At 37.5% G+C, this 20,675-nt stretch overlaps 1 protein-coding gene across 26 annotated transcripts in view; it reads left to right on the forward strand.

Moving 5' to 3' along the window:
* Positions 1–822: 822 nt before the first annotated feature.
* Positions 823–20,675, forward strand: part of OMA1 (OMA1 zinc metallopeptidase) — a 279,608-nt gene continuing 259,755 nt past the window's right edge. For 6 of the 26 annotated variants that reach the window (XR_010154173.1, XM_063802661.1, XM_063802716.1 and 3 more), the window contains exons 1-6: positions 831–914; positions 8,639–9,154; positions 11,215–11,443; positions 14,532–14,705; positions 14,803–14,910; positions 18,133–18,261. Coding sequence is in view for 23 of the 26 variants with exons in the window: in XM_063802661.1 (XP_063658731.1) it covers positions 8,655–9,154; positions 11,215–11,443; positions 14,532–14,705; positions 14,803–14,910; positions 18,133–18,261 (1,140 nt within the window). In the remaining 3 variants the exon portion in view is untranslated. 26 annotated transcript variants of the gene reach the window in all.

Genomic DNA, 20,675 nt, shown 5'->3' on the forward strand with positions numbered 1-20,675 from the left:
AAAGGCAAATCATAAAATACACATAAGATAAACGAAACAGTAACTTACAAATTTTCCAAAAGAGATACCTAAAATTGTTCATAGTGTTTATGTCCTTTGACATAGTGATTATGTCCTTTGAGATGTTTTCATTGTGCACAGAGTGTAAACATAATAAACTAATATGGGACCTCACTACTCATCCATCACAATCCAGTGTTTATTTGTACTGGCTTATTTGTACACTTTTATTTATTTGTGTTTATTTGTACACTTTTTTTAATCGCCTGTCTTTCCTCACTGTGATATAAACTTCACGAAATTCAGGTCTGTCTTGTTCACTGCTACATCCTTGGCACTTAAAATGTAGTTGATGCTCAAGAAATATGTTTTGGTGAAATGAATGAAACATACTATACACATTAATTTTGGAGCCAGCTACTTTAACCTCCAGACACTTAAGATTATACTTCATCTTTCTTAAAATGCGTCCCTCCAAAAATCATATGAAAGCACTGTTCCCATACTCCAAAGACTATTTCTATGAATGCAGATTCAGAACCAGGAAGCCTTCGTCTTTTGGCAGTCTTCGAGTCTCTTCCCTTTTGGCCGGTACTGCCGTAGAGACTACAACGGATACAGCCTTGCGTGGATCATTCTTTAGAGGACCCAACTCACCAAGGACAGGAGAAAGTTGTTCCTAGGCAAGCAGCCCAGCCCAGGGCCATGTCCCTCCTTAAGCCACACGGAGGCGCTAGAGCGCCACAGTCTCCGCGGGGCCCGGGGCAGCTGGGAGAACGACTCTGGGCGGCTGTATTGACTGCCGGGTGTGGGCGGAGCGAAGGGCGCCCAGGCCGGTGTGGCGGGCAGGAAGTGCGGGTGCGCGCCTGCGCATAGGTCGGGTCGGCGGTGTCACCGCTTTCGCTTCTGCTTGAGTCAGTCCTCACGGTGACGCTTTTCCCCAGCTTTTCCGAGTAGGATCGTGCCCAGGGGAGGAGGCAGAGTGCGGCAGTGGGGAGGGGGCGGAGCGCAGAGCGCCTGCGGGGGCGCCCGGGCAAGGAGTGGGGATCCTTGGGGATGGGGGTACGGGAGGAGGCGTGGGTGGGCGATAAGGCTGCGTGGAGGGTAGGGGCGCGGGGCGCCGGGGCGGGAGACGGAGGGGATCTGTCCTGGGGGAGCCCGGTTCTCCCCTATCCTTGTCCGGGGCACGCCGGTGACCCCGTGTGTCTGCCCCGTGGCAGTACTTTCGTGGGCCGCCTGCCCTCCCCCTCAGCCCGCCCTTCTCCGCGGCTCCGCTTTCAGAGCGGGGTTTCTCACCCGCGTGGCTTCGGGCTCCTCACCCGGCACCTCTGCCAGAGGGGACCGCCTCCCGGCGCGTCGGGCATCCGTCTCTTTCACCCCTTCCCTCTTCAGGAGAAACTGAACACGTTTTCCAGCCTAAACTCGGCAGGGCAAACCAGAACATTCCCCGTCTAAGCAGTTCCGGGGAGTTTTAACAATTTTCTCGTAGACTCGTCTACAGAACTCACTGTATACTGTTTAAATGTCGCCTGTGTGTGGAGCAACAGTTTTATTGTGCCGTGCAATCCTCAACAAGAAATTGTAGTCCAGGGAGATGAAAATCCCTTATTTGGCATTCAGGCGTTGATCAAGGTCGTGCAACCCTCGCTAAAAGGATTTAGGTTCATCTCCGTCATTCTCAGCCGGGGTGAAGGGGTGTAGTCTGACATTTGGAAGCTTAAGAACCAAGTCTGCTGCCGTCCAATTCTTTTTTAAAGCCTTCCATCATGTGTGTACTTTGCTTGAATGATTATTTTAAAGTACATGTCCTATTTTTGCCAATCTGACAGCTGTTTCCATAGAAACTAGAGAAGAAATAGTCATTTTCAGCAAGAGTTGTTAAAACTGTCTTCCAGGCTTCAGCTGTGAGTGCCAGTGAGTGCTGCACTTGCTCATTCTGAGATGGTACTTAAAGAATTAAGGATCTGAAATGTTCTTAGAGGCTAACAATCCAAATTGTTTAATTTTCTCACATCATTAATTTTGTAATCCTAGAAGTCTGCCAGCTATGTTTGTTGACCTGCCACAGCTCTTTGAAGAGAATATGTCAGCCCTGATTTTTTTTTTCTTATGTGCTCTGTAGTCTAGTGATTGGCTCCTTGAAAATGCATGAATAGATTTCTTCCCTCATTCTTTACCCTTTCTTCAGGATAAACCGGGTATTACAAAATATCAGGCACTGTTTCTATTCAAAACGACACTTGGTTGTCAGTGATAGAAATGATAATGGTTTTAATTATATATGTGTAGTGTTGGGGCTTTTGCTTATACCTTCTGTGTCAATAGGATTCTTTTAAAATTTTTACACAAGTCATGAGAAATGAGAAGGAGTTTGCTCGTCATGAGCAGAGCTAAGCAGTGTGAATAGATGTGCGTAGACATAGAGATGAGAGCTTTCTTTTTCTGTGGGGTGTAAGTAAATCAGGGAGTTTGGAATTTAGGAATGGGTGAAGGAGGGTTGGGGAAGTTGCCTGGAGAAGTAGTAGGAGGGCCTGGTTCACCATATGAAGGAGTCTGTGGAAGCCATGGAAAACCAACGAAAGTCCAGGCGTGGTGGCTCATGACTGTAATCCCAGCACTTCGCAGTGCAGTATGATCAGTTGAGCCCAGGAGTTAAAAACCAGCCTGGGCAACATAGTGACATACCGTGTCTACAGAAAAAATTTAAAAAATTAGCTGGGCTGGCCAGGTGCGGTGGCTCAGGCCTATAATCCCAACACTTTGGGAGACCGAGGTGAGCAGATCACTTGAGGCCAGGAGTTCGAGACTAGCCTGGGCAATTTGCCGAAACCCCGTCTCTACTAAAAATACAAAAATTAGCAAGATGTGGTAATGCATGCTTGTAATCCCAGCTACTGAGGAGACTGAGGCACGAGAATTGCTTGAACCCAAGAGGCAAGGTTGCAGTGAGCCGAGCTGGCACCACTGCACTCCAGCCTGGACAACGACAAAGTGAGACCCTGTCTCGAAAAGAAAAGAAAAACAATGGGAATTACAGAAATAGTTGCCTGAGTGGAGGTTTAAAAAAGTAATAATACATCCTGTAGAAATTTGAACTGCACAGAAATATATAAGGTGAAAATACTAATAATCCCTCTTAACCACCATCCTGCCATTCAAAATAATTGTGAATAGTTTGGTGTATCTTTTTTCAGATTTATTTTTGTATATACTAGCATATTTTCTCATTACTATTTTTGCAAATTGGGGAGGGTTTTTTAAAATCTGTTTTGTTCTTTGCAGCATCTCTAGCATCCATTATGGTGCCTAGCATTTAGTGGGCACTCATTAAACATTTTCAGAATGAATGAATAATAATACAGTTCAGAGGTCAAAAATACAAAATCTGAATGTTTGGTTAAGGTCGTTAAAATTTTTTAAGTTCATTGCCAACATTTAAAAATTGATAAATTTCACCTAAAATCTGAAATTCTGGCTTTACTTAAAAGTTTTGAATCATTTGGCCACAGCAAGTTCAAATTCCATCATAACTGTTTGCACCTCCTTTAGGTGGGCATGAATCTGCATTCACATCAGTATCACTTTGCTGATATTCACTTGCCTGGACCCTACAAACCTGTACTGTGCGATACAGTAGACACTAGCCACATATGGCCATTTAACTGAGTTAAAAATTTCATTCCTCAGATGCACCAGTCACATTTCAAATGCTCAGTAGCCACATGTAGGGGCTACCTTATTGGACGGTGCAGACATGAACATTTTTATCATTGTAGAAAGGTCTGTTGTATGGTGCTTCTTTAGACGTTTGAGTTTGCCACCTCTGCTATACAGAAATTTTTAGGTAGCATTTATTATTATTTTTAAATTTGTATATCCCTTTGCCAGAGATTGCTGTCTTTTAAATCTTTTAAAGATTTACAGATCATCATGTCATTTTTTAAATGATTACATGGTATTTACCAGGGTAGGACTGTATGTTAATTGTCGGGGTAGGATTCTGTTGCCAGGGTTTGCATTTTAGAAATAATGCTTTAGCTCTAGTTTGGGGTCAAACTGGAGTGGGAGGGGTTAGTGGTGAAATAAGGCAGGGAGATTAGGTGGGTAGTGATCAACACCGTAAGACCACAGAGCCCAGGAAAGGCTAGAATGAGATAAGAAGGAGGTAGAATTGACATGACTGATTTAATGTGGGCTGAGATATTTTGGATGCTAAAGTTGCTGTAGAGATAATCCAGTATTTCTGGAACTGATTAAATGTTGAAAATTGGTAAATTTGGCTTTGCAAAGTGTAGGAGGAACCCTCAGCTAGTTCCAGTAAACAACATGTATAATATTAAAATGCTGTCAATTTACAAAAACAAATGTATAACTGTTTTATACCATGTAAACGTCTTAGAGATCATTTATTTGCAGAATACAGAAACTCATTGAAGAAAGCGCATTATTTTGAGGATAAAGTAAAAGCTCATGAAGCTCAATTAAGTGTAGGAAGTACAATGGTTTCATGGGAATCAGGGAGGTCTTATTGTCTCATATTCACTCTGGCTTTGTGGTCTGTCACTTGTCTTCTGTCTACACTTAATAGTCCATTGTCTTTTCTGTCTATCCACTTTTTTTTTTTTAAAGCTTTTTGTTCGTAGTTCTTGCTTTCATATTGCTTTGTTTAGCCATAGCACCTGCTGTAGACCCAACTTACACATGCCCTTATATTCCTGTGCGGAATACTGTTTTATGTAAAATCTTTTTAGTGTCAAATACCTACTCCTAGCTCTGTAGCTAATGGTAGGGGTTGCTAGGGATGAATGTGGCCGTCTAAGCCTGTCCCCTAAAATGAGGCTGTAAGATGCACATTTGGAAAAGGAATTGTGCTTGGGCAAGTGTCTGAAGCTTATCTACTATAGTAAATCATCAGATTTGAGGTCAAGGAAAGAAAGTGGGCTTGTGTTGTTTTTGCAGTTTGACTTCTAGAAGAAGACTTCACATTTAAACCTTAATACACTTTCCCATTTAAAACAGTTCTTTCCATTTTTTTTTGTCTTTCTGCATCTGCCTAAATGGCATGAAAAATAATTGCTGCCTTCCTGAACTCTTCAGCTACTCATGGATGTCTTTTTAAGAATGCATACAGTATGTAGTATTTAATAACTGAATTTTATTATCCCCTAATAGTCTTACTTAGGTTCAGTTTTGTCTCCCCAACTAGATTATAACTTCCATGAGAGCAGGACTATATTCTGTGCTGCATAACTCTCATGGCCCCTAGCCAATGAAAACCTTACTAGCTACTCCAGTATGAATTGTGAAATGACTTCTAGGCTTAAATTATTTTACAATTTTTCAGCTTGGTTCAAAAAAGTAAAAACAAAGTATCTTGTTAATAATGTCAGACTATTATATATCAGCCTAGACTTTACTAATTTAAAATTGGTAGTATTTCAAAAAGGGTTAACTCAAAGTTAATGTTTTACTTAGCATGCCCTTTATTAACATTATACATTAACAGTGCAAGTACAGGATGTATGAATTACATAGAAAATAAATTTGAGTAATTTTCAAATAGTTTGATATGTAGATAATACTATTACAACTGGTAGTCCTGGAGCATCTTTCTAGATAATATCATATTAGCTTAGGTTGAGGTTTACATATTTTTTTCCCCAACTTTTATATGAAGATTTTGAAACATGCAGAAAAATTTAAGGAACACATATGTAACTATCACTGAGATACAATGATTGCTGATATTTTGTTTATTGACTTTATGTCCTTTGTGTGTGTACCTTTGCTGTACAATTTGAAAGTGAGTTTTGTTTATCATGAACAGATCCTTCAGCAAGTATCTCAGGAATAAAATAGTCACATAACCACAATATTATCACCTAAGAAAATAATAATTACCTAAAACAACTTGAAATTCAATTCATATTTAGATTCCCTCAATCTGGGTTTTTTTGTTTTTTGTTTTTGGGTTTTTTTTTTTTTTTTTTTTTTTTGACAGGTTCTCATTCTGTTGCCCAGGCCGGAGTGTAGTGGCACAATTTTGGCTCACTGCAGTCTCTGCCTCCCAGGTTCAAGTGATTCTCCTGCCTCAGCCTCCCAAGTAGCTGGGTTTACAGGCAAGCACCACTCTTTGTAATCCCTTCACCTGCTGCTTTTTTCCCACAACTCCTCAAGCAGTCACAGATCTCTCTGTCACTATGGATTAGTTTGCATTTTTTGCAGTTTATATTATAGAGATGTAATCAGAGTATGTACTTTCTTGTGTTTTTCCTGTTTTTTTTTTTTGTTTGTTTTTTTGTTGTTTTTTTTTTTGAGACAGAGTCTCACTCTGTTGCCCAGGCTGGAATGCAGTGACGTCATCTCGGCTCACTGCAACCTCCGCCTCCCGGGTTCAAGCGATTCTCCTGCCTCAGCCTCCTGAGTAGCTGGGATTACAGGCAAGTGCCACCACGCCTGGCTAATTTTTGTATTTTTAGTAGAGACGGGGTTTCACATTGTTGACCAGGCTGGCCTCGAATGCCTGACCTCAAATGATCCACCTGCCTCGGCCTCCCAAAGTGCTGGGATTACAGGCGTGAGCCACCATGCCCAGCTTTTCTTGTGTTTTTCAATGAATTTATACAGTTCATCTAAGATGTCAAGTTTAAGATTTTATCTTTCATTGATTTTAAGAAGTTATGTGCCTTGTAGTTTTTTTCCTTTGTGTTTCTTTTGTGTAGGATTTGTTAAACTTTTTGAATTTGTGGTTTTATAATTTTCATCAAGTTTGGAAAACTTTTGGCCATTATTTCAAGTGTTTTTTTTTCTGTCTACACCTCCTCCCCACTTTTTGGGGACTTCAGTTAGATGAATATTAGGCCACTTGAAGTTATTGCATACCTCATTGATGCCCTGTGCCTTTTTTTATTATTGTATTTTCTCTCTGTATTTCATTTTTTTTTTTTTTTTTTTTTTTTTTTTTGAGACGGAGTCTCGCTCTGTCGCCCAGGCTGGAGTGCAGTGGCGCGATCTCGGCTCACTGCAAGCTCCGCCTCCCGGGTTCATGCCATTCTCCTGCCTCAGCCTCCCGAGTAGCTGGGACTACAGGCGCCCGCCACCACGCCCGGCTAATTTTTTGTATTTTTAGTAGAGACGGGGTTTCACCGTGTTAGCCAGGATGGTCTCGATCTCCTGACCTCGTGATCCGCCCGCCTCGGCCTCCCAAAGTGCTGGGATTACAGGCGTGAGCCACCGCGCCCGGCCTCTGTATTTCATTTTAGATGGTTTCTATTGATACGTCTTCAAAGTCACAAATCTTTATTTCTACAATGTTAATCTGCTGTTAGTCTCATCTAGTATGTTTTTCATCTTAGTTCTTACAGTTTTCTTGTCTAAAAGTTTAGGTCTTTTAAAGAAATATATTACATATCTCTACATAACATGCTCATATTTTCCTTTAGCTTCTTAAACATGTGCAGTATAGTTACAATAACTAATATCCTTACCTACTAATGCTGTTATTTGTTTATTTAGGAGTTAGTTTCCACTGATTGATATTTCTTCTAATTATGGATCACATATCTTGCTGCTTGCATGCTTGGTGATTTTTAATTGTAAATTGCACCTTGTTAAGTGCTAAATAGTTTTGTGTCCTAATACCTGTTTAGATTTTTTTTTTTTCCCTGGGATACAGTTGTTGCTTGGAAGCATTTAATCTTTTTGGGGGTTGCTTTTAATATTTGTTAGGTGGGGCCAGAGCAGCTTTCGGTCTCAGACTAATCTTTCTCTAATGTTGAGGCAAAACCCTTCTGAGTACTCTACCCACAAATGATAAGGTTTTCCACTTTGAATGGTGGGGAGGGGATAGGCAGTATACCATGCCCTGTGTGAGCCCTGTATATTGTTCCCTGCAATCTTTTCAGGTGGCCCTTTCCCAGCTCCAGGGAATTTTCTTACACATATGCCCAGACAGGACTCAGCTGAATATGGGAGGGGGATTCTCTGCAGAACTCTAGAGTTATTTCTCTGTGCAGCTCTTGTCTTCTCTTGTCCTCTGTCCTGTGAGCTCTAGCAACCTTGGTTTACTTGACCTCCCAGCTTTATCTCTTCGATTTAGGGGAACCACTGGGCTCCACCTAGGTTTACCCTGTCTGCATTGTGGCCTGGAAGCACTCTCCAGGCAATAAGCTAGGACAGTTGTAGGGCTCTGTTTCCCATCTCTTAGGGATCACTGTTCTTCATTGCCTAATGTCCAGTGCATTTTATAAGTTAGATTTTACTATTCTGTATTACATGCTTCCTTCCAGTTATTGCAAACTGATAAAGTTTTACTATTGTTTTTATCTAATCCACTTTATTGCTCAAATAATTTGCCATTAAAATACAAATGGCTCTTCCCTAACTAAAAATTAAAAATGAAATGAAAAAAATTCAAGCTTCTAAAGTAAATGTTGCATAGTAAATGTCGCGGTATATATACTCTGGTTTATCTTGCTGAAAGGCGTTGCTCTAGGGGTGATGAGTTGAAACCCAAGGTAATTTAGCCTGAGATGTGTTAGAAGAACAACTGACACGCCTATTTAATAAGTGTTATAGTCCCAGTTTGGTAAGTAAATATTTTCCACAGATATTTATAGTTTTTTTGTGTGTGTTTCAGGTAATCGAGTGAAAAAATGAGCTTCATCTGTGGATTGCAGTCTGCTGCTAGAAACCATGTTTTCTTCCGATTTAATTCACTGTCTAACTGGAGAAAATGTAACACATTAGCATCAACCTCACGGGGCTGTCATCAAGTACAAGTTAACCATATAGTAAATAAGTATCAGGGACTGGGAGTAAATCAGTGTGACAGGTGGAGTTTTCTGCCTGGAAACTTTCATTTTTATAGGACTTTTAACAACAAAAGAGCAGGAGGCCTCTCAAGTACCAAAAGTAAGGAAATTTGGAGGATTACCAGCAAATGTACTGTATGGAATGATGCTTTTTCAAGACAGCTGCTAATAAAAGAAGTTACAGCAGTCCCTAGTCTGTCAGTATTGCATCCTCTAAGCCCTGCTTCCATAAGACCTATTAGGAATTTCCATACTTCTCCACGGTTTCAAGCTGCTCCGGTTCCTCTCTTGTTGATGATTCTTAAACCAGTACAGAAGTTATTTGCAATCATTGTAGGCAGGTAAAATGCTTTTTTAGAATAATAAACTTTTATATTAACTTTTTGCATTAATATTTTGTGTTAACTTATATTAACTTTTAGAAATTAATTTTTTTATTTATAAAACTGTACTTTTAAAGAAACCTTGCCAGATCCCCTGTCTCCCCCCATTTAGCTCAAAGTGAAGTTTCTAAACAGTAGGTCCTGCCCAATTTTGTTCTGTATGATTTAATAATCTTGAAACAATTTCCTGCATACTAATTTATGGTATAGAAATACCTCTTTAAAAAGTTATTCTTACATTTTGTATAGGCATTTAAAAAATCTTATATTTATGACTACAAGATCTTAGGATGTATGGATCAGAAGTGTTGGTTATCACTTATGTATAAGAAGAGTACTTACAAACATTTCTTTTTAATTTGTGGAATTTAAGGCAGCAAATCATAAAATTGAGGAACTTTGCTTATATAAGGGTGGGCACACTCCTAGTTAACTCTTAAGTCATTAATGCTTCTTTTCTTTCTGTTCTGTTCCCAACAAATCTTTGTTTTTTTCCTTGGTGATCCTTTATAATAATATTTTCACAGCTTGTAGTGCTTTAACCCTTTTTCTCTTATTTGTTTTATGAAGATGGAAGAAAGCTAATCACTGTTTCTTCATAAAGCTTTGTTGTGTTTGATGACTGTGAAGTCCCTTCTAGCCTTCTTACTACCACATGAACCAAACCAGTTTGCTTTTGATCAAAAACCAAGAACTTCTATTTGTAACTTATTGTGTTTTTCATGATTTGGTGTTGGCACCCAAAAGCGATACAGCTGTATTGACTATTGGTTGAAGTAATACGCTCATCCCAGGTTCTTGGGATGCTCTTTCTGATTTCTACTATGTCCTCATCCTTTTAAATTATTTATTTGTAACTTTCTTGTTTTTGTTACTATTGTTGATCACCTAAAATTTTTCATTTAGAATATGTCTTTCATACGTTTTAAATAAAGGATAATGTCATGTAAAGTTTTAAACAGGAAATAAGTATACTCGATAGTTTGATTTATGTCCTTTTAAATGGACACACTTTGTGTAAAGGCATTGGGGTGTGTCACTTCACAAAGAGAACTTTAAGAATTTGTAAAATAAATTTTTGTCAAGAGAATGATGTATATATGGTAAATTTTTGTTGTGATTTTACAGATCAACTCATAAGGAAAATTTTTGTCCCAGTATTGAAAACATTGCTTGTTGTCAAAATGTTTCTGAACACTGCTAAGTGGCAGAGAGTATTGTTGCCTGGTAGAAATTGGACCTTCTCAGATGTTATCTATAAAATCTCCCACTTTCTTATGAATACCTATGATCTTGTTATCTCTCCTTTTTCACGTTGTAAAGAGGATAGTGGAGTTTCTGCTACTGAGCACTATTTATTTCCAAAATGAACGCTGAGGCAGTTTCCCTTGTACCTTGTGGAATCACTGGCAAATTGTGTTGGAGGTCTGAGGAGCAGTGGGAAAAATAGTGGTTCCAGGTATAGATTTATTGTACTGTAACCTCTTACATAATTATTTAGGCATTTATCCCTATTAAGTGGCTAAGTGGTCAGACTCTGGAATGTCATTGCCTTCATTGCTTGGTTTTCCTTTTATTACCTCAGTGGCCATGGACAAGTTACCTAACAATTTTATCTTCTGTAACAGGGTTATTATGAAGATTAAATGAGATGGTATATATATATACAGAGAGAGAGAGAGAGAGAGAGAGAGAGAATTTTGCATGTACTAGATAGTAATAAATATTAACCAGTGGTAGTTATAGTAAACTAGCATTTCATTTAGTGTTTATCCTTAAAATAGCTGAAGAAGAAAATTTCGATGAGTATTAGAATTTTTTAACTGTAACTTTACATCATTGATTATTTTTTCATCATTTAGCTAAGAATTTTATTAATTGGAAAAGTGATGTATTCAGCGAAATATATCATACAAATTCAGGTGTTTGAGGACATAAAATTCTAGTGTATGCATTTGAGCTTTAGTGATATGTGCTGGAATGATTATCAGAACTTTGAATTTTTCTTTTTGCTTTAGGGGCATAAGGAAATGGTGGCAGGCACTTCCTCCTAACAAGAAGGAAGTATTTAAAGAAAATATAAGGAAGAATAAATGGAAGCTATTCCTTGGTTTGAGTAGTTTTGGATTGCTGTTTGTGGTGTTTTATTTTACTCACCTGGAAGTAAGTCCAATCACAGGAAGGAGCAAGCTACTATTATTGGGGAAAGAGCAGTTCAGACTTTTATCAGAACTGGAATATGAAGCAGTAAGTAGTAAGAGTTGTTTTTAATTAGACTGCTTAATATAACACTCAAAGTAGGAAAGTATCTTAAATGTGAAAGATATGTTGTTTTTTAATTTTAGTTTTTGATATGAAATTAGCATTTTTTTTTTCCCGAAGGCCTCAGACCTTTCACACTTAGTATTTCTACTGCCTACATTGCTTTTCCTAGCATTCACCCAGCTAACTCCTGCTCAGCACATTTCACCTTAAATGTCACTTTTCTCAGGAAAGCCTTCCTTGATTATCCAGACTGGGTTAGGCAGGGTGACTGGATCAGGCCCTAGGAGGTATCCTTCATACCGACTGAATTATGAACCAGCTCATTTGTAGTTGTGCCCATTGCTTGGCTTTACTGGGGTTAGGTCTCCTAGGCTTTTTTTCTCTGCAAACTGTACTTTTCCTTCAAAGCACTCATGAGAGTAACATAATTATTTGCATTATTATTTTTTTGATAGTCTTTCTTGTTAGACTAAGCTTCATGAGGGCAGGGATCTTACCTGTTTTGTTTATGGTTTTAAATATTAACACAGTATGTAAGAGTAGAGCTTAGTATATATTTATTGAATAAATAGATTTATAGTCAGAATTCTTATACCTTGAAAATCAAGTAATATAAGATTTTTTTCCCAAACATCAGTTTTAGCAATTTATTATATTTTTTGAATCCAAATTTAAGTTATAATTTAGAAGTCTTACCTCTTTGGAAAGTATAGTAACTCAGGTAGTTAAACATTTTGTACCCTAGTGAGTTTCTTAGGGACAGAGGTCATTTTCTCTCCAGTTCATAGCACATACACATGTTATGTGCCCTGTGGCTCAATTAATATTTTTCATATTCGTGTCCAGTAGCCTCACTTGACAGCTTTGGCATGGCTGAATCTTTTTTTTTTTTTTTTTTGAGACAGAGACTTGCTCTGTCACCCAGGCTGTACTGCAGTGGTGCCATCTTGGCTCACTGCAACCTCCACCTTACAGGTTCAAATTATTCTCCGGCCTCAGCCTCCAGAGTAGCTGGGACTACAGACATGCACCACCACGCGTGGCTAATTTTTTTGTGTTTTTAGTAGAGACGGGGTTTCACCATGTTGACCAGGATGGTCTTGAACTCCTGACCTCAGGTGATCCACCTGTCTTGGCCTCCCAAAATGCTGAGATTACAGGTCTCAGCCACTGCACCCGGCATGGTTAAATCTTTTTATTCCAAATGAACTTCTGAGTTTGTCAATGGAAAGTTACTATGAAAAAAAAGAAATAATGTTTTCTTAGTTTAAAAATTGTTCTTAATCCAGGCAAGACCAATCTCTTGTAGTAGAGTATATACAGAGATTTGAGATGTTTCTTAGGATTTTGTTGGAGGCAGGTTTAAGGAAAGTGTTCTGGAAAGATTGAGACAGGCCTAGTACTAGTGCATCTTTTACCATTCACATTGCTAAGAAATTTTTTAAAATTTATATATATCTGTATACGTGTATATACATATAGACATAGATGCATTTTTCTTTTTTTCTCATATTAGCTACAAATGTAATACCTGTGTGATAGGAAAATTTAAACACATGTTCTTATAGGGGTATTATAAAGTGCTATAATTACATTTATTCTTGTTTTATCTACTTCAGAAGAGTTAATAGTGGGGGTTTTTGTTTGTTTTAGGCAGTTCACACTGGTGAATTATGCTTAAGTCTTTAAGATAAAGACTACTTGTAAGTTCATATTCTATAAAATAATGTCTTTTAATGCGTCTCAAGGAGAAAAGTTACTCACTTGTTGATTCTTTTTTTTTTTTTTTTTCCTGAGACTGAGTCTCGCCTCTGTCACCCAGGCTGGAGTACATGGAGTACAGTGGTGGGGCTATCTTGGCTCACTGCAGCCTCCGCCTCCAGGGTTCAAGTGATTCTCCTGCCTCAGCCTCCGGAGTAGCTGGGACTACAGGCGTGCACCACCACGCCTGGCCAATTTTTGTATTTTTAGTAGAGATGGGGTTTCATCCGTGTTGGCCAGGATGGTCTCGATCTCCTGACCTCGTGATCTGCCCACCTCCTAAAGTGCTGGGATTACAGGCATGAGCCACCATGCCCAGCCGCTTGTTGATTCTTAAGTGAAAAAAAGCATACACTTTATGAAAGTTAAAGTAATATTTCAGAACATTTTTAATTTTCTCAGTACACTTGAAAGAGCTCTCATGAATATAACTTCAGAAAAAGTATCTTCTCTGGTGGCTAGTCTTAATCAGCATCTTGTAGAGACAGTGATAATGCTCATTAGTTCTGAGATTTCAGTAATTTCCTTTCAATCTGTGAGTAAAACACCTTAAAATTAATGAAATGTCTATTTTGGTAGTTTAACTTTCTTATTAGGTATAGGGTGTTTTTCTGTTCAATGCATTGTGAATTTAATTTTCTTTTGTATTTTACTTAGATGAAATCTTAAGTTCTCCAGGCTCTCCTTTTCTTTTCTTTTTGAGATGGGATCTCCCTCTGTCACCCAGGTTGGAGTTGGAGTGCAGTGGCGAGATCTCAGCTCACTGCAACCTCCGCCTCCTAGACTCAAGCGATCCTCCCACTTCAGCCTCCCATGTAGCTGGGAACACAGGTGCATGCCACCACGCCTGGCTAATTTTTTGTGTTTTCGGTAGAGACGGGGTTTCACCATGTCGCCCAGGCTGGTCTTGAACTTCTGAGCTGAGGTGATCCTCCTGCCTTGGCCTCCCCTAGTTCTGGGATTACAGGCGTGAGCCATCTTGCCTGGCCTAGGCAGTGTTTTCTAAAATGTTTAGGAAAGTAGAAATAATACTTAAGTATTCGTTTGTAGTTTAATCGAAAAGAATGAAATTTTGATGTCAATTTATTCATTAAAAAACTTAGTATTAGAATTTATTCCTTTGTAAGAAACCACATTGTCTTTGCATGAATAATTCAGATTTGAGAAATTTGAGTGCTTAATATATGCAGATTTTTATATAATTAAAACTTAAAATGTTCAATAATAAGTAGCCATATAACTTTCCATGAAGCAGAGTAAGCATTTTGTAGTGCTCTTTTAAAATAAGAAGTAATTTTTAATCTTTCAGTGGATGGAAGAATTTAAAAATGATATGCTAACTGAGAAAGATGCCCGATACCTGGCTGTTAAAGAAGTGCTTTGTCATCTAATTGAATGCAATAAAGATGTTCCAGGGATCTCTCAGATCAATTGGGTTATTCATGTGGTTGATTCCCCAATTATTAATGCCTTCGTGCTTCCAGTAAGTAAATGGTCTCAAACGCATTATAATTGTTAAATTTATTGTCCTTATTTTTTATGATGTTCTAATTGCTTACATTATTTTCTTTGTGGTGCAGAATGGACAAATGTTTGTTTTCACTGGATTTTTAAATAGTGTAACTGATATTCATCAACTTTCTTTCCTTCTGGGCCATGAAATAGCACATGCAGTACTTGGGCATGCTGTAAGTACCTAAAATGAATGTTCAGGTTTGGAAAAACTGCTTTGAAGTTAACAAGTTAAATCTTTTAAATAACTGATTTTTTTCAGGTTTTTTAAAAATGATAGACTTTTAGTTTTGGGTAATTGCCTTAATCTGCTACCTGAAAAAAACGTGATTGGCTAATTTTGAGAATTTTTATGGTCTTTAGTATTTGATACTGAATAATATTTTTCTTAAATACTATTTTTATCACCTGTCTCTTTTGCTAAAACGTAATTATTCTCAACCCCTAATTATTTCAAATTAAATTTTAAACTTTCTATAATTATTAATATACTTGTAATCTAGTCACAAAATTAATTGTAGGGAAGTGATATTACTATTTAAGTGGGTAAATCATCTTTCCTTTTTATTCATTCTCAGAGGATAGCTTGGAGCATCTTTGAAAATGTCTAGAATGATGTGTCATGTGTAATTAATACAGAGTAATAACAATACCTTGCCATTTTACAGTTTACTGAGCTTTTTAGTATATGTAGCTTCCCATTCATAATTTTAGTACCTAATGAGGTATGTATTTATTATTACTATTTTATATAAGAGAAAACTAATGTTTAGAAAAACAGTAACATGACTAACCTGACAAAGTAACCGAACTGGGACTTTAACGTGGGTCTTCTGTATGTTAGTCCAGTGTTTCTTCCTTTCACTACAGTTCCCTGGTTTTTAGCAGCGCTTTTCTTATAGATCATAGAATTCAAGTTGATGTATGCTCCTGTGAATACATGTCTGTTCATCTTGATATAAGTCCAGGAAAATAACACATCTGTTTCACACATTTTTTAAATTGTTATTCATTTAAAAATATAAATGGCTCTTTTGTCTACATTAGAGAGAAGTATTTTTTAAATTGTAAACGCAAAGGTACATAGTGAAGTGACTGAAATGCTAAATCAGAAATACAAGTAACATTAACTTCAAATGGAAATGATAATGATTCTAATCCTTCTAAGAGTAATCTCAAATTCTACCTGTTCCTTAGACTATTGATAAGATGAGATGGGCTAAATTGTTTTTCTGAAACACTGAGAGTAATTATCTCCTTGATTTCTTTTGATTTACAGGAAGATTTTAAAAACATTTTTCTTGACTGGGTGCAGTGGCTTACACCTGTAATCCCAGCACTTTGAGAGGCTGAGGCAGGAGTATTGCTTGAGCCCAGGAGTTTGAGACTGGCCTCGGCAACATAGACTCAGTCTGTACAGAAAAATTTTAAAAATTAGCTGAGCATGGTGGCTCACACCTGTAGTTCCAGCTGCTCTGGAGCCTGAGGCAGGAGGATTGCTTGAGCCTGGGAGATCAAGGCTACAGTGAGCCATGATCGCACCACTGCACTCTAGCCTGGGTGACAGAGTGAGACACTGTCTCAAACAAAAAAGTAAGAAAAAAAATCTTTTTTTCTTAAACAAATATACACAAGAATACGTCTAAGCAGTGTTATTATATGCACTCTAATATCTTTCAGGTAATGGCTTCACAACTGCAAAATCAGTTTTGGCCATTTTAGCATTTGGAAGGTGTTACTATTCAGTACATTTGTTTTTTAGGCATCTAGTTCAGTGCCTTATATTCAGTGTATTGTCATCTCTATCAGTGCAAGAACAGTAGTAGATGAGGTGTAAAAAGCAAACAGCAGCCTTAAAAATAGAACATAGTTATTAATATGTTTTTGCAGAGATCTTAAACATTGTCAGCACAGTATTTTCTCTTTTGGGAGTCTCAATTTTGATCTTATCTAGGCTTTTATGTTTTCTTTATTCTACAAATACAGGTTTTTGTGTGTGTATTTCCAGTTTTCTAAGACTGTATAATAGCAATTATATTCTTTAATAACAAGGGCTTTCTCTTCTATAACAACTTCCTTATTTTGAGTTTCACTTTTTCATGTTAAAATAATTCCATAATTGGGCTGGGCACAGTGGCTCACCCCTGTAATCCCAGCACTTTGGGAGGCTGAGGCGGGTGGATCATGAGGTCAGGAGTTCAAGACCAGCCTGGCCAACATGGTGAAACTCCATCTCTGCTAAAAATACAAAAAATAGCTGAGCGTGGTGGTGGGTACCTGTAATCACAGGTACTCGGGAGGCTGAGGCAGGAGAAACATTTGAACCTGGAGGCGGAGGTTGCAGTGAGTCGAGACCTCGCCACTGCACTCCAGCTTGGGCAACAGGGCAAGACTCTGTCTCAAAAAAAAAAGATAAATCCATAATTGTTTTTCAAAACACACATTTGTGTTTTGAGGCAAAGTAATGAGGCAAATATAAGGAGGTAAAGTATGTTTTGTGAGGGTACAATATTTGTTAAGGGACAATATTCTAAGTCAGTTTTTAGTTTTCAGTCATTTTTCATACATTCAAGTAATGACTGCTATTTTATCAGTTTCAGCATTACAACATTAACATTTACTAATAACCTTTAATGGCAAACCATGAACAATCTAGTTCATTAAACTTAGATATTACTACTCAAAACAACTATTTTATGAAAAATATTTTTTGGTAACTGATATAAGTAAATACAAAAATTAATAGAACCTGATTCTTTCATGATAAATACTAGACTTACAAATTTACAAACTTGTATAAATGAATAATATTTCATATATTAGGTCTTGAAGATCAGAATACTTTTATTTAAAATAAACTTCCAGTCTTTTTCTGAATTTTTTCTTGTTTTAAGTGCTTCATATGTTAGGTAGTGTTTAGTCTTTATCCAAAAATATTAGTAAAATAAAACATTTACTTGATTTTTTAAAATGATGCAACTATATTAAAAACTAAAACTGACCGGGTTTGATTTCTGGTCCTTTTAGTAATAGCTGTGCAAATCTGGGCAACTCTTAACCTCTCTCTATCTCAGTTTCATTATCTATAAATGTAGGGATAATTGTAGCTATTTCACAAGATTATTATGCCTGTTAATATAAGAAATTGTAGGTGTATATCCTCTGACTAATAGTAAGTGACTTAGTAGATACTAGTTAAATGAATGAATAGGTATATAAGTAGATAAACCAAGGAAGGGAAAAACAGACCAGGTAAGAATAAGCAAAAGAAGAAAAAGAGAACTCTCAGTCTTAGGTGGAGAAGGTCAGGTAATTGTAACACATGATGAACTAGAAAATGTAAGCATATACTGTCTTGATGTATGAAATGTAATTTTTATTATTTTGATTATTCTTAGGCAGAAAAGGCTGGCATGGTTCATTTGTTGGATTTCCTAGGTATGATTTTCCTCACAATGATTTGGGCCATTTGTCCTCGAGATAGCTTGGCACTTTTGTGCCAGTGGATACAGTCTAAATTGCAGGAGGTAAGTCTGAGACAATAACTTGAATTGATCATAGCTTCTGGTGAAGGTATTTTAATACTACTGTAAAGCAGCAAATCCAGAGATGTTTTTACATTTTACTATGAAATATGGGTACGAATTTTTAGTGTCTTATGTTTTCTCGTTTTTAGGGGATATTCTTATATATGAATATTTAAATTAAGGAATACTACATCTCTCAAATGATGGGTATGGACAGTTAGAAGGGCTTGGCAACTTTTGGCTAATATAATTTTTGAAAATATATTTATTGGTTTTACGGAGAGAAAACCCAGCCACTGACCCTTCCTTTCATAGTAACTGAATGACTCCCAAATTCAGCTGTCCCTTGGTATACAGGACTTCTTGTGGATACCAAAATCTGAGTATGCTGAAGTCCTTGATAAAAAATGGCATGGTATTGGCTGGGCGCCGTGGCTCATGCCTGTAATCTCAGCACTTTGGGAGGCCAAGGTGGGTGGATCACGAAGTCAGGAGATTGAGACCATCCTGGCTAACGTGGTGAAACCCTGTCTCTACTAAAAATACAAAAAAATTAGCCTGGCGTTGTGGCGGGCGCCTGTAGTCTCAGCTACTTGGGAGGCTGAGGCAGGAGAATGGCGTGAACCCAGGAGGCAGAGCTTGCTGTGAGCCGAGATCGCACCACTGCACTCCAGCCTGGGCGACAGAGTGAGACTCCATCTCAAAAAAAAAAAAAAAAAAAAAAAAAAGCATGGTGTTTGCATGTAACTATGCACATCCTCTCATATACTTTAAATCATCTCTAGATTACTTGTAATTCAATGTAAATGCTATGTAAATAGTTATTTTACTATATATATTTTTAAGTTGTAGTTTTTTAAATTGTTTTTTCGTAGATATTTTCTATCCAAATTGGTTGAATCTACCAGGTGCATAATCCACAGATATAGAGAGCCAACTGTATTTGGGTTTTAATGCGGCACTGTTAAAACCTCTGCACTTTAATGGGCACAGAATTGGCTAAAGCTACTTTGCCACCCTTCCTTCCTTTTCACTCTGTTAAAATATCATTGCTTTGAAAATGCTGAAAGGAAAGTCTTACTAGGTGTTTGTTAACTTTTGTTTTTAGTGCTTATGTATAATAATCATCTCAAAAATGTATTGAGTGCCTCATTTTGTCCAAAACACTGTAATACTGAAAGTAGGTCTTGCAATCTTTATAACTACTTTGTTAACCATGATTTTTTTGTTTTACATCTTTCTTTGAATATTTCCTCTTGTCCCAGGAGGTTTGGTTATTTAGGAACAATCTGTTATTTGTTTATTTAATGATTTGTGGAGTACCCATCAGAGTGCCATCTGGGTGCTGTTTAAATCTAATGTGCAAAATTCTATGAGACAAATTGTTTTTGAGATTGGATAACTAAGTCTATTATTCAGTATTAACATGTCATTTGGCTTCATTTATATTGAAGTAAAGGTTCTTAAAGAGAAAATAAAAGATTGGTTATTCCTTAGGTTGTAGGATCTCATATTTTGAATTTTGTTTCTGTCACTGACCCGCCAGGAAATTAAAAGAATTAGTGTGGTTATTTTCCTGATCTATCTATAGATTGCTTTTTTTAATAATGGAATCAGCAGAGTTGGTCATAAGAAAGATAACATTTATCTATTTCTTTCTTGAAATACTTGATAAATTCTGCCACTTCACTGTAATTCGCCAATGAAAATAAAGTAGGAATGATTCTATTTGAATTATTTTTTCCTAAATCAAGGCCCCTCAATAATTTTGGTGACGAGGAGATGTTTCTCTCTAGAAAGTTGCTCACTGTGATTGGAGAGCAGAGAGGAATGTTGATAGTGAAGTCATTAGGGTGTGGGAATTGCTGAGGTTCATCTGTTGTGAGGACCGAATGATACATTTAAAGCAGGATTTCTCAATCTCAGCACTACTCACACTTTGGACTGGATAATTCTTTGTTGTGGGGGAGTTGTCCTGTGCACTGTAGGATGTTTGGTAGCATTTCTGACCCCCATTCCCTAGATGTCAGTAGCTCTCCCTCCTCTCAGTTATGACAGTAATAAATATTTCCAAACATTTGTAAATGTCCCTGGAGGACAAAATCACACTAGGTTTAGAATCATTAATTTAAAGCACTTAGCACAGTACCTGGCACAAATAAGGGCTCAATAAATATGAGCTGTTATTTTTGTTCATTTAATCCCCTCTGCAGCTCTGTGAGCTTGGAACTGTTACTAGCATCATTTTACATATGATACTACTGGGTTTAGCAGGGTTAAACAATTAGCTCAGGGTTAACAATAAGTTAACAGTATTTGGACTTGAACTTAAGTTTCTCTCTTTTTAAAGCCACAGTTTTAAATCCTTATGTTATCAATAGACTTGACGGGGGCACATGCAGCCTGCTCATGGG

Source organism: Pan troglodytes, chromosome 1, assembly GCF_028858775.2.
Source record: "Pan troglodytes isolate AG18354 chromosome 1, NHGRI_mPanTro3-v2.0_pri, whole genome shotgun sequence".
NCBI classification, from domain to species: domain Eukaryota; kingdom Metazoa; phylum Chordata; class Mammalia; order Primates; family Hominidae; genus Pan; species Pan troglodytes.